Source organism: Hibiscus syriacus, unplaced genomic scaffold (assembly GCF_006381635.1).
Source record: "Hibiscus syriacus cultivar Baekdansim isolate YM2019G1 unplaced genomic scaffold, ASM638163v2 tig00002317_pilon, whole genome shotgun sequence".
Taxonomy (NCBI): domain Eukaryota; kingdom Viridiplantae; phylum Streptophyta; class Magnoliopsida; order Malvales; family Malvaceae; genus Hibiscus; species Hibiscus syriacus.
In genome coordinates, this window is record NW_024061925.1 from 487,278 (window position 1) to 512,881 (window position 25,604).

The window sequence follows — 25,604 nt, forward strand, 5'->3', positions numbered from 1 at the left end:
CATTTTGACAAATTTGTTGTATTATTTCATCAAATCAACGATTATTACTAATATTTTATTTAAAACGCCTTACCAAAAATTCAATCTCTATGATTATGATATATCCCTATTGTTGTATAATTTTCTAACACACGAATCTAACTTCAACATGTTTTGCTTACGAGTGATCCAAAAACAGAAAAGAAACAAATACTTCTACGTGTAAAATCAAATATCAATACTGTTTTTGTTTTTTAGATTGTAATTTCAAAATTGATGGCATCGGTAATTTATTGTTTAGAAAAATAATGTAATAAAAAATTATAATTATGTCATGTTAAGAATTTGTAGTAGAAGAATAATAAAAGTGAAATTAACATAGAATAAAATATTCATAAAAAATGATATTTAATACGAATATAGGTCAAATCAAATTTTCGATCAACGTGTCATTCTAATTTATTTCTAGTATAAGAATACTCTAAATTTGACTAATTTTTAGATAATTATTTCTAAATATATAAAGAATAATTATTCTATTTTTCTTAATCAGATGAGATAAAAAAATTATCATAAACTTGAATAGGACCTAATTCAATTTTTTTAAAGTTAACCGTATAAAATCACGTTTGAATCTCATCCAAAAATGTCATCCTATATTAAACTAACAATTCATTATCTATATATTTTGTCATGATTTGGTAATATTGAAAATATTTTATATTTATATAAATATGTAAAAATTTATAATCCTGTCTAAAACTCATGTTATTTTATATTTGTATTACATAATATCATTCTTGCCTCTTCTCTTTGACACTCGTTCTATATAGCGAACTTACTTTGGACACATGGCGACTAGGAAAAGAAAAGCTAATGCAGAAATAACCACTCATTAATTATTTTTTATATAAAGCATAAATATAGGCAAAAGTGTTTGAATAATCTACTGGAAAAAAATTCTTCATATAGTGCAGTTAATTAATTATTTGTTTAAGTAGAGTGATTATTATAGTAACCATCATAGGTCTCTAGAAGTACATAGCGACCTTCATAAGTCTCTAAAAACACACGACGACCTATGGAGTACTTAACGACTTATGGAGCTGCAATAGAGGGAAGAAAAAAGAATTACTGCAATAGAGGAGGCTTTGTCGTAAGGAGTATTTGGCGACCTATGGAGCACTTGACGACCTATGGAGCACTTGGCGACCTATGGAGCACTTGACGACTATGGAGCTACAACAGAAGAAAGAGAGAAGAGTTGTTGTAATAGATGAAGCTTTGTCACAATAAACACTTGACGACCTATTGAACATTTGACGACTTATGTACATTTGATAACCTATGAGATCACGGTAATAAACACTTCAATTTAGTAAATAATTTAAGTAGATCTCTATATGATAAATTTTTTCATAAATATAGTATATAAAAAGCAAAGTGGGAATAGAATAAAATAAAATAAAGTAGGCTGGTGTGACAGTGAGAGTGTACATAGGGATCTGTATTTTACTATTTTAGTTGGAATTATATTTTTTTTTAAAAAAAGAGAAAAGTTCGAGGGATTATTTCATACTGAGAAGATCGATTGAACATTTTTATATACTTAACTCAGATATATATGTTTCTGCCAATGTACAATATTTTGTCCGCCGAGATTATTCCTTCTTTTAATATTTTAGAAATTATAATTGCTTTTAGCTTTTTTTTAGACTTATTTTATATATATATAAAAAGATTATGATACATTGATACCCGTGTCATATAATTTTTATTTATATTTTAATGATTAATAATTGAGAATTGTTTCAACTTTTTTTTTCTGTCCCACCTTGAGTTAAAGCATAAAAAAGCAAGAAACATAAGAGAGAGGAAACCACAGGTTCTCAATTGATCCGAACACTTGGAAAAGGAACAGGGCTTTTGGGGTTTCTTCTCTCTTCCTCTCCACCTTAACCAGATACTGCAAGACATCTCAAAGCTCATTTTCAAACACTTCTTTCCGAATTTTCGTTTAAAAGAGGAAAAAGAGAGAGCCCTTGAGCGAGCGACCATTCCTCCTCCACCGTCGTCGTCGTTGTCATTAGTTGTTCTTTTCTTTTTGGGGAGTGAAAGGCCATGAACCGAGGGGTGTTGCAGAGCTCACCGGTGGCGCAGATGCTGGCCGCAGGAAACCCTAACTTGTGGAACATCAACACCATGCGCCCGCCGCCGCCACATCTACAACAACTACCTTATCCCACTACTTTCTTCCCTCAATTCACGCCCACTTCTTCCTCCTCCAATTCTTCTTTACTTCATATCTCTTCTTGGCATGATAACCAGGAGCTTCCTCAGTCATGGAGCCAGCCACTCTTGTAAACTCTCTCACTTTGATTCACTACTCTTTTTTTTTTGTATACACACACACACATATGATACCTGTTTTTCCATTGTCTTATTTTCTAGGGGTGGATTAATGGGTGAAGAACAAGCAATACACCATGTGAAGCAAGAAAACCCAGCAAGTGCAGGCAGCTGTGCGTACGGACATGCAAATGAAGATTTTCAACATCATCATCAACACCAGCAGCAGGAAAATGAACCAGCTGCTTGGTCTCATCAAATAATGGCTGCTGCTTCATCATCATCATCCCCCAAGTCATGTGTAACGAGTTTCAGCAGTAATAATATGTTGGAATTTTCCGGCAGTCAAGCTGATGCAAAGCAAACACTCCCAGATCGATCTTCAGAGGTAAGTGGAACAAAAAAAAAGAGTTTCCAGATCTGTTTCAAGCCATATAAAATTCATGGTCGTTCGTATTCGTCGATGTTATCAGGGCAATAGCAGTGCAACTGGTGGGGCGATGAAGAAAGCTAGGGTTCAACCTTCTGCAACTCAATCTACCTTCAAGGTAATGTACAGAAAAGGAAAACCCAGTAAAATTTCTCTATCTCTTTTCCATCTCTGTCATATTCTTCACATAAACACAAATTGCACGCACACTCATACAAGATACCCTTGAACCAGAAAACAAGCACACAGACTCATCTGTTGGCTGGTACAAAGTTTGTCCTCGTTCGTTTGTCTATTTCTTCGCAGATGATGATTCCTTTGGACTTGCTTTATCTCTCTCTCTCACATGCCTAAAAAACAGTTAATTAGTCATCTTTATATTGTATTAACAGGCGAGGAAGGATAAATTAGGGGACAGAATCACAGCGCTTCACCAGCTCGTTTCTCCATTTGGGAAGGTATATAATTAATGTTTAATCAATGAAGTTTGAGTAGTCTCAAAGATTTACATCTTTATTATTTTAAAAGAAACTCTTAGTTTTTTTAATACAGTAAAATATATTTTATTCATTTAATTACTAACTCCATTATAAATGATTCATTTTTCTCGTATAAATATTATTATATAATATTTTATCAATAAAATTGAAATATATGTCTAATATAATTATTATCATAATAATCTAGTTATAACAATTTGCATATTCTATCCTTTTATCCTAATTCAAAATAATTAAAAAAAGTTAACTTATCATATTAATTTTTTATTTTTTTTGTGATTTTATCTAATCAAACAAATTAATTAAATCAAAAATTAACTAAATAATTGTATTTTTCTTAAAGTAGTGACAAGGTTTTATTAAAATATTATTATCTTATAAAAGTAATATAATATTTTTAAGAGAGAGATAAATAATTTAAGAGAAGAAGTTAATTAGTACGGATGGACATGATTGTCGGACTCAATCCTACAAAATCATTTTTTTTAAATAATTAGGCTTGGGTTGAGTCAAATTTTATTTGTGATAAGGTCAAATTGCGTAATTTTTAGATTTAGAATAAAAATTAAATAATTTTATCTGAAAAATATAATTATATCTTATATATTTAAGATAATTACCATAATACTTCTATATATATATTTTTAATTAGATCATTGTTTCACCTCATAAAAATAGAATCAACTAAAAACTTGGCCTGATGCAATCTAACAAGTATATAATACTAATATTTTTATTAAATCATTTAATTATATTTTCTTTTTTAAAAATAACCATTTATAATTGAACTACTAATTAAATCATATAGGGTGTATTTTATTGAAGAACGTTAAAAATGAGTTTGGATGTTTGTGGTGTGATATATTTCATATCTTTTGCAGACTGACACAGCCTCTGTCTTGTTAGAAACTACTGGGTATATCAGATTCCTTCATAGTCAAATTGAGGTCAATTTGTTATCTTTTTCTCTTTTGCTGACAACAACTCATAAACAACATTAACACCACACAGTTTAAAACTCTCAGGCTCTCAGCTTGCCGTACATGGGCAATGGACAAGGAAGCATAACGCAACAACAGCCTGTAAGAACATATCCATGTTACTTGGATTTTCAGAATCCTCAATTTTTTTTCTCTGCATGAGAATATATATATATATAATTATGATGATGATTTTGTTATTAGATTAAAGGGATGAGAAGTTGTATATTTCCTGAAGATGGCGCTGGTCAGGTAATAAGCTTTAATGTGCTTTTGGGTCTCAAATATATTAGGTTTTTTTAAAGATAAAAGGCCGGATTGTATTAAAAAGTACAGTAAAAAAAATAAGGAAATTGTGCTAGCTGTCTAGCATTTACGCTTTACACAAAATCGAATCCTCTCGGCAACGAAAGAAATGGAAACTGAAAATCATTATCCAGCCGTTCTACCTTCTTGCTTCTTTTGGGATGGCCATTGAAGACACTGCAAGAAAGCTTCAAAAGTTTTGATCGAACCCGGAGTGGGTTTGTTGAGATCTGATCTTTATGGAGGTTCTAACCGGCGTCTATCCTCCATTTTTTTCGCCGACCGATCTGGGATTTCCTCAATCCAGAACAAATCTTCTTCTCCTTCACTCTTTTCTAAAGCTAGTAGATGGGCTACTTTGTTCCCTTCTCGTGATGTAAACCTAAACTCGCAGATTAGGAAGTCTTTTACTTTTTGTTTCGAGTCCCAAATTATTGCGCTAATTCCAGAAGGATCTGATTGAGGGGAGACTAATTTCTCGATTACTTTCCTAGAATTACCTTCTACGATTATGTTGTGGAAACCTAAATCCTTCGCTAGCTGAAGCGCATGACCCACTAACGTTGCCTCCGCCATGAACAGGGAAGTCACTTTTGAGGTTAGTTTACTACAGGCCCCAATTTCTAAACCATCAGAATACCTTATAATGACTCTTACTATGGTTTTCATAATCGGATCGGTTAACGAACTGATTATGATATCGGTTCATTGATTCAATCAGTTGAATCGGTTCGATCGGTCGGAATAACCGGACGACGTCATAATTATTTAAAAAATTAAATAAAAATACTAAAAATATTTAATAAAAAATAATTTTTTATATCACAATTCATATTTAAAGCAAGTCATAACATATCTAGTTAAAAATCATAAAATCAAGTGAAACAAAATGATTCAAATTAATTACAACTAATATTTAGGTAAATATATTAAATAATAAATTAATTATATAATTATAATTAAAAATAAATTTGAGGTTAAAAAAAATCATAACAAATGATATTGTTTGCTTTAATTTTTTAAAAAAAAACAAATCTCACATGACTAAGAAACCATAGAAGAATATCCCAAAAGTCTAAAGAGTAAAAATGAGAACAAAACAATCTCACATTGCTAAGAAACATAGAAGCGCATCACAACTAACTTCTATAATAATAGAGGTAATTTGGCATTCAAAATCATGCAGCCTTTTGGTGAGCATTGAGTGAACTATTCTTTCACTTCAATCAAGCTCGAATTTTAGGCTTCAATCGAGCTTCTAATTTTTTTTTGAATTAAAGCCTTTTTGAGTTCAAGTTTCAATATTATATTTCGAGTTTGAGTTAACTTGATAATTTTTAGCTTGTGAGTTTGAGTTGAGTTGAGCTTACTTTAAAGTTTTCAAGTTCGAGTCGAGCTCAGCAATACTCGAGTTTGACTTTGCTTGTTTAACAACGACGTTGTTTGGTTTAATTTTTTTTAAAAAAACAAAAATCCCGATTTTTTCCAGTTTTCAGCCGGTCCGGTTCAAACGGTTCAACAGTTCTGGCCGATTCACTAATAACGGTTCAACCAGTTTAGATTGAACCAGACTAAGCAACAGCTCCCGATTAAACCGACCGATCCGTCTGATTTTCAAAATCAGAGCTCCTGACCAACTTCTTTCTGCTTGTCTGAAACATGCATCAAAGTTGACCTTTTTAAAAATCATAAAATCAAGTGAAACAAATGATTCAAATTAATTACAACATAATATTTAAGGTAAAACATATTAAATAATAAATATAATTATATAACTATAATTAAAAAATAAATTTGAGGTTAAAAAAATCATAATAAAATGATATTGTTTGCTTTAATTTTTTTTAAAAAAACAATCTCACATGGCTAAGAAACATAGAAGAATATCTCAAAAGTCTAAAGAGTAAAAATATGAGAACAAAACAATCTCACATTGCTAAGAAACATAGAATAGCATCCCAACTTACTTCTATAAATAATAGAGGTAATTTGACATTCAAAATCATGCAGCCTTTTGGTGAGCATTGAGTGAACTATTCTTTCACTTCAATCAAGCTCGAATTTTAGGCTTCAATCGAGCTTCTAATTTTTTTTTTTTGAGTTAAAGCCTTTTTGAGTTCAAGTTTCAATATTATATTTCGAGTTTGAGTTGAACTTGATAATTTTTAGCCTGTGAGTTTGAGTTGAGTTGAGCTTACTTTTAAAGTTTTCAAGTTCGAGTCGAGCTCAGCAATACTCGAGTTCGACTTGGTTCGTTTAACAAACGACGTTGTTTGGTTTAATTTTTTTTTAAACAAAAATCCCGATTTTTTCCGGTTTTCAGCCGGTCCGGTTCGAACGGTTCAACAGTTCTGGCCGGTTCACTAATAGTGGTTCAACCGATTTAGATTGAACCAGACTAAGCAACAGTTCCCGATTGAACCGGTTGAACCGGCCGGTCCGGTCCGGTTTTCAAAAACAGAGCTCCTGACCAACTTCTTTCTGCTTGTCTGAAACATGCATCAAAGTTGACCTTTACCATATTCAGGGGGGAGGGGACCAATTTGTTTCGGTGTTTTTGTTTAGGCCCTTTTAGTCTCTCGTATGCTATTTTGAAGTCTTTGCATTGGCTGTGGATCAAGGTAATTACTTCCTTTTCTCTCATTGACTTACCTTCATGCATTCTCTTGTTTTTTGCATAACAAAGTGCCCAAATACGTTTTTTTTTTAAAGAGGAATTTCATTATATTCCAATAGCATAATAGCATCCATGATTATAACAGACTTAATACATTCGTGTTGTCATATTAAAATCAAAACGGATTGAGTCTCTACAAAGCCCAATATGTCAAGGAATGAGCAACTCAATTCGCTTCATGGTTGACGTAGAATACTTTAAGGTCTCGATTCTTTCAGAATATCATGTGCTTTATTGAGAAACAATCTGATGGTTGAAACATCATTTTTTGATTGGATAATCTGTTTACTATGGAAATTGCATCACATTTAATAGTTACGTCCATCCACCCATTCTCAATTGTGAACTTCAGCCCGTGTGTGAAGACTGCTACTTTCATGGATTCCGTTGTGAAGGGTGGGTCAATTTGGCAGCACATACCCTCCAACTACCATCCCGTTGTGGTCTTTGGCCATGCACCAATTGCAGTTGTGGTTTTCACTATGCTAAAAGCCCCATCGATATTAATCTTTATAGCATTAGGGTGACTCCAATTGGACAACCTTATCGAAATTTGTGTGGGGGAGGTAAAACTTCTGCTTGAATTGGCTTCAACGAATTCTGTACACAACCCCCATGCGATGGCCACCACTTTCTTTTCATCTTGCATCTCGTCATCATGCAACCATTTGTACTTTCGATTCCACATGTTCCATAGAAGCATGAGGAGCCTAAAGAGTCCATCCATGTCCATCTGAGAGGCTGCCCATTCTAGGCAGTCCTTATAGGAAGCCCCTTGACAGTCAATGATTAAAAATTTAAGCTCTGAGATTTGAAGGATGTCACGAGTCTTAGGGCAAACCTTAAGAACATGAATCGTAGTTTCCAGCTCACTACCACATAAGAAGTAGATTCCCTTAGCCAGCCGACCTTCTTCATTTTCCCCATGTATGGATTGCGTCATGACACACTCTCCAGTCGAATATCTTTATTTTGGGCAAGGTAGGCAGTTTGCTGAGTGCTTTCTATATCTTTCCCTATTCAGCGGGGATACATTTCTGGAGAAGAAGCCAATTGTACCTGACTTCACTGAGTAACACCCGATGTTGTGATGGCTCCAAATCAATCTATCTTTTTGTATGGAGGCAATGAAAATTCCGAGGACTCTACTTGTATCTTCGAGGATAAGCACATGTTGGATATTTGTTTTGTCCCATCTGAGAGTATTTGGGAGCATAAAGTCAACACATTTAAATGGAGAATCCTCATTGTCCCGATAAGAACACATCTAATTGATCGGGGACGTATCCCCCCACTTATCAAGGAACATTCTAGCTTTTCCCTCAAACTTGATCCTCCAAAAGAAATAATATTTCAAAGATTCTTTTGCTTTGAAGAGACTAGTCCCATTCCGGCCGCACCACTCACCACTCCGGGATATCCGGCACACAAAAAGCCATGACAAAAACGGAATAGAAGTTAGCCTCCATAAAACTCTCAACCAAGCAAAAACAAGAGTCTTTGAGTCCTAATAGGAGTCTAACAAACTAAAAATAGGATTTTCCCTAGACTATATATATGTATGCGCATGTAACAGTAAGGGGGAGGAAAAGATACAATAGATACAAGAAATACGAGAAAAGCAAGGGAAATACGAAGCTTTGTAAAAATTTTGAAAAAGAAATAAAGGTAAATGTCTGTCTTTTTTTTTGGTTTGATACTTGCATGTGGCTCGAGTTTACTTTTTTCCTTTGTTGTTTCGAACCGTCGATGATCGGGAGAGGGTGACCGAGATTTTCAATCTCATATCTAGCCCACCCCGAGGCTAGTTTAAAAAAAGGGTTCAGATTTTCGAGATAGGGAGGGGAAGAGCTTTCAAAAAAATTTAAAAAAAATTTGGGACACCGCCGATGAACGACGGCCACCAGAAACTGGGTTTTTGCGGTGGTTGTTCTTTGTGCATAAAGAACATGAATAACAGTTGAGAGGATTTTGGTTTTTTGCTTTTGATGGAAGAAATATGAAATGTGTTAGTGGGTTTTGGTATTTATACCAAACCCATTAGACCCGACGACCAGAGCGGGATGTTTTCGAATAAAAAAGGGATAATTCCCCTTTCAGTCCCTTGTGGTTTTTAAAAGCTTATTTTGCCCCCTAAAATTCAATTTCACCACGAATTACTCTGAAATTTGCCACCCAATTTTATTTTTATTTTAATTTAATCCTTTATTATTATTATATATATATGTAATTTTTATTTTATTTTTTTCCTTTTGGTTTCTATTTTTTATTATTATTTTAGTGTTTTATGTATGTATATATATATATTATTTTATTCATTTATTTTTTTTGACTAATATTCTAATATATATATATATATATATATATATATATATATATATATATAATTATATATAATTTTTTATCATTATGTTTCCTTTTATTTAATACCATTATATATATATATATATATATATATATATATTAGTGTTTTTTATTCTTTTTTACTATTTATTTATTATTTTTTATTAAATACTATATATATATATATATATATATATTACCTAACAAATTTTTCCCTAACATTTTTTTTCTTCCTAGGCTCCTTTTTTTTTCTTCCCGCCTTCTCTCTCTGACCAAATTTTTCTTTTCTTTCGGTGAAGTGATGGTAGTAGGTTAAGTTTATTTCTTTTTTTATTATTTTTCTCTCCTATTTATTATTATTATTTTCCTTTTTTTGTCCTAATAGTTATATATATTTTTATTTTTTCATTATTATTATTATTATTTTGTTTTTCATTTAATTTTTATTCTTTTTTTTTATTATTTCTTTTTATTTTATTTGTTTTCGTAATTTAGTTAACTTATTTACTTTTATTATTTTATATTTTGTATTTATTTTTTTTTCGTGACATTTTATAGTTATTGTCTTTTTGATTTTGCATTTTACATTAGCTAACATTTTTCTGACTTTTTTTAAGGGTACACTTTTAAATCCATTAAATGTGAGTAATTCGGATTAAACTTTTATATTTCAATTTAAATTACAGTTTTCTTAATTAAGACAATTGGAAATTATTTAGTCCCCAGCAAAGTCGTCGGAACCGTCTTCGAGTGGGCCCGAAATTAGGCTTCGACTTGAATGAAATGATTTGAGTCGCCACCAATCATTTAAAAAAAATATTTTGGCCGATTGGACACCATCTTACCTGATCTGCGTCTACCAAAGATGTTGGATTCAGGAGTCGGTTACAATCAAGGAAGGATTAGCACCCTTACCCTTGAACTTCCCTTTCGGTACTAATTAATTTCCAATTGTCTTAATTAAGAAAATTGTAATTTAAATTGAAAGATAAAAGTTCGATCCGAATTACTCACTTTTAATGAATTTAAAAGCGTACCCTTAAAAAATGTCAGAAAAATATTAGCTAAGTAAAATGCAGAATTAAATAGACAACTATAAAACTGTCACGAAATAAAAAAAGAAAATAAATACAAAATAAAAAAAATAAAAATCAAATAAGTTAACTAAATTACGAAAACAAATCAAATAAAATAAAAGAAGAAAAAAATGAAAAACAAAAAAAAATAATAATGAAAAAATAAAAAAATATATATAACTATTAGGTACAAAAAAAAAAGAAAATAATAATAATAAATAGGAGAGAAAAAAATAAAAAAAAAGAAACAAACCTAACCTACTACCATCACTTCACCGGAAAAAAAAGGAAAAATTTGGTCAGAGAAAGAAGGCAAGAAGAAAAAAAGGGGGCTTAAGAAGAAAAAAAAGGTAAGGAATATATATATATATATATATATATATATATATATAATATAGTATTTAATAAATAAATAAATAAATAAATAATAGTAAAAAAGAATAAAAATGCTAATATATATATATATATAACGATATTTAAATAAAAAAAGAAAAAAATAATGATAATAAATAAATAAATAAATATATTAGAATATTAGTAAAACAAATAATAAAATAAATGAATAAAATAAAATATACATACATCACTAAAACATAATGATAATATAAAAATATAAAATATAAATCAGAAAGAAAAAATTAATTAAATAAATATATAATAATAATAAGGGATTAAATTAAAATAAAAACAAAATTGGGTGGCAAATTTCGGAGTAATTCGGGGTGAAATTGAATTTCAAGGGGCAAAATAAGCTTTTAAAAATCACGAGGGACTGAAAGGGGAATTATCCTTTTTTTAATCGAAAACACGCGGATCACCTAGGGGATCCGCTCGGGTCGTCGAGTCTAATGGGTTTGGTATAAATACCAAAACCCATGAACACATTTCATATTTTTTGTCCCACTAAAAATGGATCAAAAGCAAAAAACCAAAATCCTCTCAATTGTTCTTTGTGTTCTTCATGCACAAAGAATAGCCACCGCAAAAACCCAGTTTTCGGCGGCCATTGCCTCGCCACCTGCCGTAGATCGACGTCGACCACCGTTCATCGACAGTGGCCCAAATTTTTTTTTACATTTTTTGAAAGCTCTTCCCCTTCCCATCTCGAAAATCTAAACCCTTTTTTTAAACTAGTCTCGGGGAGGGCTAGATCTGAGATTGAAAATCTCGGTCACCCTCTCCCTGATCATCGGCGGTTCGAAACAACAAAGGAAAAAACTAAACTCGAGCCAAATGCAAGTATCAAACCGAAAAAATGTGAGACCTTTACCTTTATTTCTTTTTCGAAATTTTTACAAAGCTTCGTATTTCCCTTGTTTTTCTCGTATTTCTTGCATCTCTTGTATTTTTTCCTCCCCCTCACTGTTATATGTGCATACATATATATAGTCTAGGAAAAATCCTATTTTTAGTTTGTTAGACTCCTATTAGGACTCAAATACTCTTTTGCTTTTTACTTGGTTGAGAGTTTATGGAGGCTAACTTCTTTTTCGTTTATGCCGTGGTTTTCGTACCTTGGATATCCCGGAGTGGTGAGTGGTGCGGCCGGAGTGGGACTCTCCAAGCTTGCGGCGCTAAGGAAGTTGACTAGGGTTTAAAATCCCTAACTGATTTGGGTTTGGCTTTGGGCCAGTTCGGGTTGCTCTCAACATACGGGTTGCGAGTCGGGCTCCTGTTGTAATGGGCAGCTTGTTGGTCTTGGGTTGCTACCCAATTTGTAACCGGGCTTTGGGCCTAAAAAAACACATGTAATAAATATAAATATATGTATATGTAATATATCATAATAAAAAATAATAAAATAATAAAATATATATAATCGGACAAAAATATTGTCTGCAATTGTCCCTCTTTGCCCATTGTCGTGTAACAGAAATAGGGCAAAGATTACAAGACATAATTTTCGTTCATCACGAATGTATCACCAAATTTAACATCATCTGTTATAGGGATCAATTCCCCTCTAATTGAATATCCTCTATCGTAGAGTTGAAATCCGATGTCATGATTGATTCGTTAATTGGATTGAATCACAGATGACACCACTGTAAGGTTTGAGTCGAATTGGAGAATCTTGAGCACGATATTATTTGATGTGAAGTTGAAACCGAGCTTCAAGCGTTGGAAAGTAGCTCCCGGATCGTCTTCTACCCCAAGACACTTCGTTGTAAAACTGAAACTTGATCTGAAAACTTCGATGAAGTTGTGTTAATCTTTTGGATACGATAACCTTCGTTGTGAAGTTTAAATCGTAGGTAAATCAGAACGTGGCTTTTGTTGCCAATCTGACCTTGGCATTCTTCTCGACTTAAAGACCTCGGTGTGGAGATTTGATCGAAAAGTAGTTCCTTGTTGCTATACCTTGCGGCAAGTATGCTCTTGAGCTGAATACGATCGATCTCGAAAGTTTGTTGACAGACAACCTTCTCGCCTTTGAGTTATGCTGTAAATTTGATATGCCCTTGAGCTAATGTAATCAACTTGAGGTTTGTTGACAAAAGCCCTTCTCGCCTTGAGCTATGCTGTAAATTTGATATGTCTTTGAGCTGAGTGTAATCGAACTCGAAGGTTTTGACATATAGCCCTTCTCGCCTGGAGCTATGTTGCAATAGGCTGGGAGATAACCCCCTATTATTGCAGATGACTAATTTACAGTGAAACTAAGTCAATCTACTGGGCACGATATCCTCGTCGTAAAGTTAAATCATGAAAGGCTCTTTCGCTGTGAAGTTGAGATTGAATTGAATATCCTTCGTTGTGAAGTTAAAATCCAATCTTGTGTAAGTGCATTGTTTCGAGTCCAATATCCTTCGCTGTGAAGTTGAAATTGGCTCTGAATGAAACTGGAAAGTTGTTTGTTGACTAAAATGAAGGATGGCCTCCCTTCGCGGGCCTAAACCGATCATAAATCTTTAGATAACTCCCCTTCACGGGAAAGCTATGTGATAAATTCTGTCAGCCGGAAGTCATCCGTCGTGGAGTTGAAATCTGGCTTGAAAACGTTAACTAGGAACTAGCCACTCATTGTTGAGTTAAGCTGGACTGAATCCGCTTTGAATTGGCTCTCGAAACCGTCTGAATTTGATTCTAAGATATGTCGATCTTTCAATAGATCTAATTGGTTGAGGTGTAGCTCCACGCTGCTGAGTTAAGCCACCACCATCAATTTCTGAAGGTGCTTTTGAATCGAGCATATTTCTTATTGTAGTTAATACTTTACTCTAAAAGCTACAAAAATCATGTATGCAAAGAATGATGAATGTGATGCTCTTAAGTATGTCTAAGATGCATGTAACATGAATTAGTTTTGTTTTATCTCCTGGATGGAGTCTCGTGCTTTGTCTACCGATCTGGTTCTTGGAATCGATCATGCCCCATTTCTTCTTGGGTTGCAACCTTTCACATTTGAGACTGTCTTGTTTGAAAATGTTTTTCTCCTTTCTCTTATTTTAGGAGGAAAAAAAAGATATGAGAATATAAGAATTCTGTAGAACATTACCCCTTAGTTCAGGCTCGCAATCAAATCAACTCATAAACACGAGTTCATAGAAAATCAAAAGAATCAATAGCTCTTTAATGCTTTTAGAGTTATAGTTCTTTGACAAATGTTCAAGTTGATGAGTTGGTTTCAGGTTGACTTCCTATTTTCTAAGATTTTGGCCACCAAAGTATCATTTCTTTTTTTGAACATCACCAGCTTGGCCACCAAAAGAATCCCCTAATTGGCTTCCAATAATGATGAATTAGGGAAATATTTTTCTTTGAAAAATTTAAATGTTAGGGAATTTTGATCCTGGATAGATCTCTAAATTTGATTGTTAAGCAGAGCGAGATTAAATAGCTTGAGATCTCTGAATCCTAGGCCCCTAATCGCTTTGCTATGCAAACTTTTTCTCAAGCAGCAAGGCCTATCCCCTCGCATTGTGCTTCTCCGACTACCAGAGAGATTTGATCTGTGCTATGATGTCCTCAATGATGCCTTCAGGGAGAAGATAGCAAGACATGACATACGTGGGGAGAGCTTGGGCAACCGATTTAAGGAAGATCTCTTTACCCCCAAGTGAAAGAAGATTCTTAGTCCAACCTTGAATTCTTTTAGTCGTTTTATCCTTTACAAAGCTGAAAGTAAAGACTTTTCTTTTTCCCACTGTGAGCAAAAGGTTAAGATACGATCCATGATCATCCTTTTCGTCCACTTCGAAAACTTGTTTGATGCTTCTCCAATGATCAGATGAGTATTGGTACTAAAGAAGATGTTGGACTTGATGTAATTGACTTTGTCTAGAGGATTATTCATATGTACTGAGAATGTCCTTCACCCGTTGAGCTTTCGACAGAGAGTTCATGATGAAAAACATGATGTCATCTGCGTAGAGAAGATGGGTAACTCTGAGACCACGCACACTGGCTCTCACCCCTTTGATGAGCCCTTTCTGTTGTGCATTAAGAAGAAGTGCAAACAGACCCTACGCACAAAAAAGGAACAAATATGGGGAAATGGGATCTTCTTGTCGGAGTCATCTTTCCGAGGTGATACATTTTAACAGTTGATCATTTATCCTAATTTAAAAGAGACAGAGCAAATACATTTCCTAATCAGATAGACGAAATTATTATCAAAGCCCTTTTGATCCATGACCCTAAGGACAAAGTTTAACTCCATCCTGTCATCAGCTTTTTCTATATCTAATTTGAGGACTGCCCCTTTGTTAGGACTGTTCTTAGAACTTTTAAGGTAGTGGATGAGCTCGTGTACTACCAGAAAGTTATAAGAGATTCTTCTCCCAGGAATGAAAGTACATTGATTTAGGATGACACATTTAGAAATAACAAACTTAAGATGGTTAACGATAGCTTTAGACATGACTTTGTAAATGACCGAGCAAAGGTTAATTGGTCTGAAGTTTTTCATAGAATCAGGGTTGTTAGTCTTAGGGATGAGAACAATAATTGTTCAATTAACCTCATCGAAGTGCCCAAATACTTACTAATATCTCTATGTGTTTTTCTCGAGGATTGTTCTCCAACACCCAACTTAGTCACTCTTTGAAGTTCCATTATGCACTCTACCATAGCCACTGGTAATGTAGTTTCTCTCATACTGTTCTGGCTAAAACGTAATCTGAGTATATGGATACTTGATTCTGGAATATTAGGACATAAGGTACAGTATGGATCGTTGATGATGTGTTTGTTGTAGAGTATTTTTTTGTTGAGACATAATTGTAGTAGTGTTTTCAAACTTGTATTCTAATTTTTCTTTTACATGTGCAATCCCATATTGCTCGGAGTGTGTTTGGGTCCGTATCAGTGTTTGTCTTCGTCCCTAACAACATTTGGTATCCACTTCTTACTGTATAAATTCCCAAATACTCTCCACTTCACACCTGTTCATAATCAAATCTAGCCACTAGGATTTTTTTAATCTTTTTGCCACTGCTTTGAGTTTGGATTGATCAACTCAAAAACCATCTCTATTCCTTCTCGTCGGGGTGCTTCTACTCTTTTCGGTGGTGATTTTGAGAGCCAATAGTCTCTCCAAATGGAAATTGATTTTTTGTTACCGATTTTCCATCTGATTCTATTTTCTAATAATCCTCGCGTACTCCAAATGCTCTTCCAAATGTATGACGGTTGATTTTTCAATCGTGCATTCATAAAGTTTGTACAGTGGAAATACTTGAAGCAGTCTACTTACCAGCGTAGTTGGGTGATTGAAAATTCTCCATCATTGCTTAGCTAAAGCGTTACGTTGAACTTTGCTAGGTCATGAAAACCCATCTCCCTTCCATAATTTACTTAGGTTGTTCCATGAACATCAATGAATTCCCTTACTTTTTCTCAGACTTTTGCCACCAAAGTGCTCCATTATTCTTTCTAATTCCATGCATAAAGTCTTCAGGAGTAGAAAACAATTCATTATGTAAACCGGTAGAGCTCGAAGTATCGATTTTATAAAGATCTCTTTTCCTCCTTATAAAAGCGTTCGGATGCTCTAGTTGTTTATTCTATCCAAAACTTTTCCTCATTATTACAAACGCCTTGCTTTTATTCCTTCCCACTATAGCCGATGATCCTAAGTATTTCTCTGGGTTCGATGAATTCTCTACTTCCAAGATTCATCGCATGTCACTTCTATTCAAATCTATAATATTTATGCTAAAAAACACTCCAAATTTGTCAAAGTTGATTACTTAGCTCGAGCAGTTAAACATAGATGCAAATAATTCTTTTAGCTTTCCTGCCACTCTCGTATTTACCTCGTCGAAAATCAAACAATCATCTGTAAATAAAAGGTGTGTTATCGTGAGAACATATATATTAATATTTACCCCTTGTAAAGTGCCCTCCACCTTTTCTTTCCGGAAAAGTGTGGATAATCCTTCGCTATACAAAAGAAAAGATACAGGCTTAGTGGATCGCCTTGTCTTAAACCTATTATCCCTTCTTTACCACCGCATACGAAACCATCTAGTTAAAATTTTCACCCATTCTCTTGAAAAGCCCATTTTTTCTATCATCTTCCGGACAAAATTCCATTCTACTCTATGTAGGCCTTACTCATGTCTAATTTTAAGACAAAGAATCCCCTTCGGCCTTCCTTTTTCTCCGTGAACGAGTGAATTAATTCATATATTGTAATTATGTTGTTTGTGATCAATCTCCCTCATCCAAACGCGCTTTGAGCTTCATCAACAAACAGATGGAGGAAATCTTGCATTCAGTTCACTAACATCTTTGAGATTATCTTGTAGAGGACGTTGCAGATATTAATTGGCCTAAATTGTGCCATTTGGATAGGGTTGCTAACTTTGGGAATCAAGACTAGTGGGTCCGATTTACGCCTTTTATACCACGTGTTCCATTTAGAAGATCAATACAATACTCTGTTACTTCCTTACCCATAAGTGCCAAAGCCATTATAAAGAACCGCTCTTAGTCCATCCTCCCATGAGGCTTTAGTAGACTCGTTGAGTGGACCGCTTTGTAAACCTCTTCCCAAGTAAATGGTCTAATAAATGGTCGTTCATGTTCGTAGTAATACATGGTTCAATGTCAGCAGTAATTCTTGCTGCTTCCCTTGTCGACTCTGCAGTAATTTTTGCAAGGTTCTGGATGGTGTGCTCGTCATCGCATGTGACCCCTTCATCGTTTTCAAAGTTATGATGCGAATTTATCTTTTTCTCTAGGATGTATAACGGTGGAAGAATGTTGTGTTGTTGTCGCCATTCCGCATCCAATTTTCCCTCACTGTTTGCCCCCAATAAATTTTTAACTTACCCATCTCCATGTTCAGCTGTAGCCTTACGTCTAATATATCTCTCAAATTATCCTCTATCGGTTCTGATTCTGTTAGTTCCTTTAGTCTACGCTTTAAATCCTTTCCCGTTATTCCCTTCTTTCTTCGAATCTCTTTGAACCATTCATCTAGGCCCACTCATACTCAATCCCCTTTTTTGGGATCATACCTAGACTTGAGTAACATAACTATTTTTCCTCCTATTCACATGTTTCTCCAGTAGCCACAGAGCGCCAAACTTGAAATGCCAATGACGGTCATCTATTCTCTATCGATGTGTCTATTTGTAAATGACAATGATCTGAAAATGTGTGTGGTAAATGAGTCAACTTGAACCTTGGAAACATGGACCACTAAGTATTGTTTTCCACTCCTCTATCTAACCTTTGGAAAATGTTGTTTTTAGCCCTTCTCCCCCTTTCCTACGTATACCAAATACCATTATAGCCTAAATATTCTAGTTCACAATCTTCTAAAGCTCGTCTAAAATCGATCATCTGTTTTTCGTTTCGGTTTTCCTCCTAGTTTTCTAATGTGAATAGAGAATCTTATTAAAATCTCTGAAAACCAACCAAGTTATTGCTGATCATCCTTGAGTTGACGCAAAAAAATCCATATTTCTTTGTTTTCCTCTGGCACTCCATAAAATCCGATGCACCTCCACTTAAGATCAGTAAGGTCTTCAATTTCAATGTCAATGTGAGTATTTGAGAAAGATCGAAGAGATTACTGTGCAATAAACTTTCCCAATATTCGTGCCATCTGTTCTGAGATAAAACAACTTGGTTGATCATTAATTTGTACCCAAAATCCACGCTGTGCAGTGGAACCTGCATGGGATCTTCTCCTTGATTAAATTTGTGCATCAGTAAAACATGTGAGTTGAAATACCATGGCCCCTCGTTTTTTATTCTATCCGCATATACTATGTGATATAACCGAAACAGGTATAGATTGACGCCTAATTCGGTGATAGAAATTCTCTCTATAAGGTGCCACATTAGCCAGCATTGTTCTCATGGCACGAAACAATTTTCAAACGATAATCCCCTCTATTAATTGTAATTCGATTGGTATGGCTTCCTCTTTTCCCCCCTAAATTTAGTTCCTCCATAAAATTCTCTAGTTCTGCGATAGCCTTGTTTGATAAGATTTCGTTTTTCTTCTTTGTAAGTTCACTAAATGTTAGACAAAACTAGAAAAGTACAATAGCAGAAAAAAGGCATAAACCTTAGAGATAGCCAAGTCGGGCGAGAGAATGCAAGGCAAGAACCCTAAAAAAAAAATGGAAGCTCATATCTTGCTTAAGCCATAATTTTGATTTATAAATTGCAGATCTATTAGTTTTTGATTCGATTTGATTTTATAGAATCAAATTTTTTATATATAAAAATAAGTTCTAGACAAGTCGAAATAAATCAAAGTCAAAATTAGATAAAAAAAATCCTAGATCGGTTTATAATATATATACATAGAGAGAGAGAGGGAGGGAGGGAGGGAGATCACCATCAAATATTTACTATAAAATTTTTATATATTTTTAATTATATTTATTATTTTGTGTGGGATGAAGTTTTTATCCCAAATTTGAGATGAACTTGCGATGGTAGCACATCATCCAATATTGGGATTGAATTAAATCAAATGAAAATCTATACTTTTTAGGTCACTAACCGTCCCCTCTTGTACTCAACCCTATTTATTTCCTGCAGAAAACAATTAAAGATAGTTCTAAAAGAACAATGTTCTTAGCTTAATAGCTTACCTATACTCTTAATTAAAATAAACTCTTTTAATTAATTAATTAAAATGCTTTAGGTTGAAAAAAAAAAAATGAAAATTCTAATTCTCTTTTAATTTGTGCAGCTGTTGACTGAAAACTCCATGAAGAGGAAAGGTGGTCCTAATCAGCAGGTAATCTTGACAACTAAATTAATACTACATAATTTTAAAATTTCTTAGTACTTTCCATTTTCTTTTATAAAAAAACACACTTGCATTGCATTATAATAAAAAAAAATGGAAACAACAAATTTCACTTTCTCTCGTATATATAGGAAAGTCATGAAGAACCAAAGGACTTGATGAGTAGAGGGCTATGTTTGGTCCCCTTGCCATGCACGCTTCATGTCGACAACGATAATGGCGCCGATTTTTGGGCTCCGGCATTTGGCGGCTGGTTCCGGTTAGAAGGCTTGGGAGCTATCGAGAAAGGCTAAACAAATTCAAAGAAATGCAGGGAGCAGAGATGAAGCTTTTCATTGGAGAAACTATTTGTAGATGATTTAAACTCGAAATTCTCTACGTGTTTATTTATATGAGAATGAGATGCAACGTAAATTCATAGTTTTTTATATTATCAATATTTAAATCATAATCCATCATTTTTATTAGAAAGAACAAATAATATAAACAAAATGATACATTGAGTTGAGTCTATTGATTTGAGTCGGATCTTTCTCAATTATAAAATTATGAAGAGTTATTCTATAAGGAATTATTTCAAACAATAATTAATGTCGGCTGTTGTCGTAATTAATTTATACACAAGGCAAAAATAGTTTAAAACTATACTTTGATTAGTATAATTAACTTATCATGAGATGGAAAAATATTCATGGTCCATAATTAATTTTAATATCCAAATTAAAATTTAGATACTTTACATTTTTAGTAAATTTAGCGGCTTCAATCATTTTTTTTATACATTGATTCATTCTTTATTTTCAATTTGCTTTTACTTTTAAATTGGTATCATTATTATTTTATTTTATTAATATTTGAAAATCATATTTGAGATTATTATTTAATTTAAGGCTTAAATTTCCTATTAGCCCATGAACTATATCATTTTAAGAATGGCAAAATGACCCGAATCCTAGAAGGAAACCCGAAATCCGACTAAGTTCGGGTCGAGTTAGGTTTGAATAATATCAGGTCGGGTTGAGTATCGGGATAAAATTCGATTCCTTTTGTATTATCTCATACACTTCCTGAATCCTTTATATGCTTAAAATGATTTTAAAAAATCCATGTTAATTGAATCACCAAAAGCCTTCCTTTTTCGAAAACATGGCTCGAAAATGAATTTTTCCTTTTTTCACAGGTTCTATTATTAATTCAATTGTTACGAGCTTAACAAGAAAAATAAATCAAGAAATTTTACTTACTCGTGATTATAGATTTGAAAACCCAGATGAGATCAACCTTGAATTAGAGTCGCAAAGCATCAAACCATCAAAAGATTCTTCTTCACCTTCATCCATGGCAAAGCTATGGTTATCTTGATTCAAGGCAAGATCGCATTTTTTCTGAATCAAACCCCTCGTAATGAAGGAATAGGGGGAAAGGGTTTCTGGGGTTTGGAAGGAGGAGTTAAGTGGGAAATATCCATACGAAAAATCAAAGCTTTAGCAGTGTTTGGATTGCGAGAAAATTTTTGATATTTTCTTGGATGGTCCTTTTCTGAAGCCACTAAAGAGCAAGATTGATAGAAAAGAAGAAAAAGAGGTGTTGTTGTTTGGGGAAGGGAAGGTGGACTGTAGAGGAGAGGAGGGTCATTTTGACATATTATATAATTTTATTTATTAATTGATTTTTTATTTATTTATTTGAATGAAGATAACGATTTAAAATTAAAAAGATAAAATTTCCTTAAAAATATTTTAAAAAATAGTTTGGTACAAATAGTAAATTGAAGATGCATTTAAGCCTTTTTAATAATAATTTTTTTAACCGGTTCCTTCACTTTGAAATAACGGAGCCAATAAAGCCCACAAATAAATGTGGCCGGTCCCTCTTTTGAAATAACGGAATCAAAATCCCTTCTCCACCGGTCCATCCAAAACACTCGAAAACAACAGAAAGGCTTCGAGGAAATGAATCCCATAGTTTCTGGGGTGGAGAAAATAAAGGAGTTCGTCAACGACTTCATTAAAGGCCGTGATTACTCATCTCGCCGCAGTCCGGTAATGCATTCTCCTTTTCTCTATGTTCTTTTCTGGGTACCTTTTCTTCTTCTTCTTATTGATTCTAGTTTTTCTTTTAAAGATTGAAATCCTGAAAAGGTGCAACGAGAATCATTTTCAGACCTGATGAAGCTCCGAGAACGACAAGACAGAGTCGAACGTTTACTTTCGTTTTACAAAGCATCGAAAGGGAATCCATTACAAGGATCGAATACCCTTTTGAGAGGGGAAGTTGATTTCATGGCGGCCGTATTGCTAATGTCAAATGCTGACGACGGACATTGGGACGGGGTTGGTCGGACGGAATTCATAACTAGGGTCAATTCCAAGTTTCGATTCGAAACGACCTTTGGTGATAAAGATACCTTGGGGGTTGAATTTATGGCTAATCAGAAGGGGATTGGAGATAACGTTGGAGATGTATATGGAACCCCACTTACGCTATCTAAGTTGTTTTATAAAGGAAATACCGGTGATTGGTTTTCTGCTATGGTAATTCCATTTGGAGCTCAGTTTAGAGATTTGGATGTTGCCTCGGAATTCTCCCTTCAGGTAACTAATCCTAATACCATTGAAATTTCTTATAGGAGCTCACTGTTAGTTTTTGTTTGCTTGTAAGTTATAATGTTGAGAATAGTTTTGGTTGAACTGTGGAAACCGTGTATTTTATGTAATCTCAGTAGATTCCATTTGTCTGTTTGAATTTTACTTTCACTCTTGGTTGGATTCCATTAATTGATATATGAGCGTTTAGTTGTTGTTCTGAAATGGATTTTATTTGTTGTCTAGGATGACAAGGGCCTCACTGATTTATCATTATCATTGGGACCACCTCTATTGCATCAGCATAGTGGAGGTGCTATTGGGGTGGCAATGAGAAGGTCGAATATAATTGCTTCGTTTGCTCAATCGGTATGTGGAATGGGAAATGATGAGCATTGCTTCTGTACTTTTGGACAAGTCGTTTGTCAACTTCCGATAAGATTGAAACTCTCGCTTTTAGGCCTTCGCCGAGGGCCTAAATTGGTAAGTCGTAATTTCCGCCTTGGAGCCCATGCGATTCCACTTGGCTTGTCTAGTCATGTTGAAGATTCTGATACAGTGATCGAGGCGCCTCTTCTGCCTTTGACAACAAACACCCCAGATGGATCTATTGCCCTGAAGCTGGAGTCAGAACTTGATGAATACCAAAGACTTGGAGGTTGGATTGAGATGAAACTAGCAAATCCTAGAGTTTTACAATGGGCTGTTAATTTGTCTGATTCTTCGGAGGATGTATTTGGTTGGGGTGTGAGTGTTGGGGGCACCGTTAAAGGTCCCAGAAATTGGGACCACTATCAGATTGAATCATATGTGAAACTTAACCTGGGTAAGAGATTTAGCTTGAAGCCAGGTGTTGCTTATGTAGTAGATGGAAATTCCAGAACCCTGGCTCTTGTGCTTCGGTCTGACTGTTACATCTAATTACCACTTTTTCTGAAAGGTAGGAGTTTCTGAATTTTGTTGGAAGTCCTTTGTTTTGGGGAAGTTCAATTTTTTTTGTTAGGCATATAAGTTGCAGCATCTATTTTAACCATATTTTATTCTTTGGAGCTATTGCTTTTATAGTCTTAGAGAAGAACGAGCTTTTCTTGATGTACTCCATATTAATTTCAAGATTTCTATTTAATCTTACATGTAAAAGGATAATCTAACGACGTTTTCTGGTTTAATGTATTACGATAATGATACATCTAAGAAATTGGCCAGGAAAAAAATGAGAATTTGAGAAATTGCAACTGTGGCCGCTCAAATCTTTATGATCTTCCTCCTCATTGTTGTCGATATGATCAAGTATGAATTTCAAACATTTTGTTCCTTAATCGTTTGACAAGCTATTTTTTGTTTCTTACCTGTACATTGAGCTTTTCCATGTCCTTCCATACTTGGACCGGATTTATGTAATTTACTAGGTTCGACCATTAGCCATTTTTCCCGGAAGCTAATTTGCTAATTTTCCCTCCCTGGTTGCTGTTTGGTAGAAGTCTTGAGGAAGATGTACAGGTTTATGTTTAGAAGTTTACCTTATTGATATACTCTGAAGGAAACAAATCTGTTTCAAAAGTCTTAATAATGTGCCTAGGAACTACTTTAGGGTATTGCAGCTTTCTCTAGCATCAACTTGTTGGAGACATTACATGCAATCTCACTTCTCACATGCATTATCAGAAAATCGAAAAGCTCTGGTTGGGAATTACCAACTATTACTATGGAGCTATGTTTCCAGGTAATAAGTTTTCACTTTACCATTTTGCTTCAGGTACGTCTTGATGATGGTATTGGTCACACATAATGTGAATACTCATGTGTGAATTACCCTCTATATGTTAGCTTTAATACCTTGATATTGATTTGATTATCCTGCACGTGTTTATTAACAAATAATTCTTGCAAGCACTGTCATTTTCTTAATCGTATTTGCGATACATGTTGCAATTTCATCCCCTTTAGGTCTGTTTTTACAGCTGATGATTAACACCTAACAAGATATAAGAAATTGTATGCCTTCAGAACCAAACTAGCTGGTCCTGTTATAGTTCTTTATTCTTTACAGGCTGCTGGCACAATGCCTTGTTGCTTGACCATGCCGATTGTTTTCCCAATCCGAAAGACCCTTAAACTAAGGGGTTCTCGCGGAACTGTTTAAACTGGTATTGCTTAGGTTTGAACAACTTATAGTTTTATCTTTCTTTTTTTGAAAGCTTTCCAATCCTTGCCCTTGCATATGAAAATAGTCAAATTTCACAAATTCAAGTGATTGAAACAATAAAGACTAAAATACCCACGTTTCTCATCTACAAAGAAATCTCCTAACATTCGCCATTAGAAATTCATCTCTTTGCCAGCTTCCGAGTAGGAAGCTGCCTTGTCAAAGTTGCTCGCGAATATGGGCCATCGATCTCAACATCAAACCCAAAGTATCTCTTGATACTTGGAATTTCTTTTTCCCCAGAACCTGTTTTTTTTTTTTCATCTTGGAGACAAGGCCTGATGAAACAAGGTCTTCAGATTGCCTGGGGACTTATAGATGATCAATCGCCTAACCCCCCTACCATATAGTTTCTGATGGAGAGACTACCCTAAAGGTTAAGCTCAATTCAGCATGGAGAAACCAAGGTATAAATATAATCTTGATTGATGAATTTATAAATAATATGTCATGGAATGCGATACATCTGCAATAGTTCAGTGTACACTTTGAAAAATCTCCGTTCACTTATTTATTGCAGTTCTTGTGCATTTTTTGTCCATGTTTCATTGAAAAAAAAATTCCAGAAAATGATCTGTATTAGATTTCATTGTTTTGCATTCCAAAAACTAACCAAGCTTTATATAATTTGCCAAACTTTGACAATTCAAACCCTTTTTTATCCCATTGCTACGTTTAAATGTTTTATTGACTAAATTTAGCACAATAAATTCATTTTCACCATGTTGCACCAAAATATTTATTTGAGTTCTATTTAATGTACAATTTCTTCTTCCCGCCCGACTTTCTTCCATTTACATTCATATCATTATTTTCTTTATTTGTTACTCTTACGACCATACTAAGCATATCCGTTAATGGAGCAAACAGCGTATCTGACACGAGTGGTCTGTCCATGCTGGGTCGGTTTAGCGAAGAGAATTAGGACCAGCATTGTAGCATTTGCA

General features: G+C 34.1%; 2 protein-coding genes across 2 annotated transcripts; both read left to right on the forward strand.

Moving 5' to 3' along the window:
• Positions 1-1,865: 1,865 nt before the first annotated feature.
• On the forward strand, positions 1,866-20,294 carry LOC120144632 (transcription factor bHLH68-like). Its single transcript, XM_039158665.1, has 9 exons — positions 1,866-2,339; positions 2,431-2,716; positions 2,802-2,876; positions 3,151-3,216; positions 4,140-4,205; positions 4,284-4,340; positions 4,443-4,490; positions 19,807-19,854; positions 19,998-20,294. The coding sequence occupies exons 1-9, from the start codon at positions 2,101-2,103 to the stop codon at positions 20,157-20,159; spliced, it is 1,047 nt and encodes a 348-aa protein (XP_039014596.1). The 5' UTR covers positions 1,866-2,100; the 3' UTR covers positions 20,160-20,294.
• Positions 20,295-21,764: 1,470 nt separating this feature from the next.
• Positions 21,765-23,586, forward strand: LOC120144642. Its single transcript, XM_039158675.1, has 3 exons — positions 21,765-21,908; positions 21,991-22,460; positions 22,698-23,586. Exons 2-3 carry the CDS (start codon positions 22,035-22,037, stop codon positions 23,370-23,372), a joined length of 1,101 nt encoding a protein of 366 aa, XP_039014606.1. The 5' UTR covers positions 21,765-21,908; positions 21,991-22,034; the 3' UTR covers positions 23,373-23,586.
• Positions 23,587-25,604: the final 2,018 nt, after the last annotated feature.

Bases quoted from the DNA above. Each gene is read 5' to 3' on its own strand.
- LOC120144632 (XM_039158665.1), top strand. From the start codon at position 2,101: ATGAACCGAGGGGTGTTGCAGAGCTCACCGGTGGCGCAGATGCTGGCC. The intron at 2,717-2,801 runs GTAAGTGGAACA...CGATGTTATCAG, and splicing joins TCCCAGATCGATCTTCAGAG to GGCAATAGCAGTGCAACTGG. The intron at 4,341-4,442 runs GTAAGAACATAT...TTTTGTTATTAG, and splicing joins GCATAACGCAACAACAGCCT to ATTAAAGGGATGAGAAGTTG.
- LOC120144642 (XM_039158675.1), top strand. From the start codon at position 22,035: ATGAAGCTCCGAGAACGACAAGACAGAGTCGAACGTTTACTTTCGTTT. The intron at 22,461-22,697 runs GTAACTAATCCT...TTTGTTGTCTAG, and splicing joins CCTCGGAATTCTCCCTTCAG to GATGACAAGGGCCTCACTGA.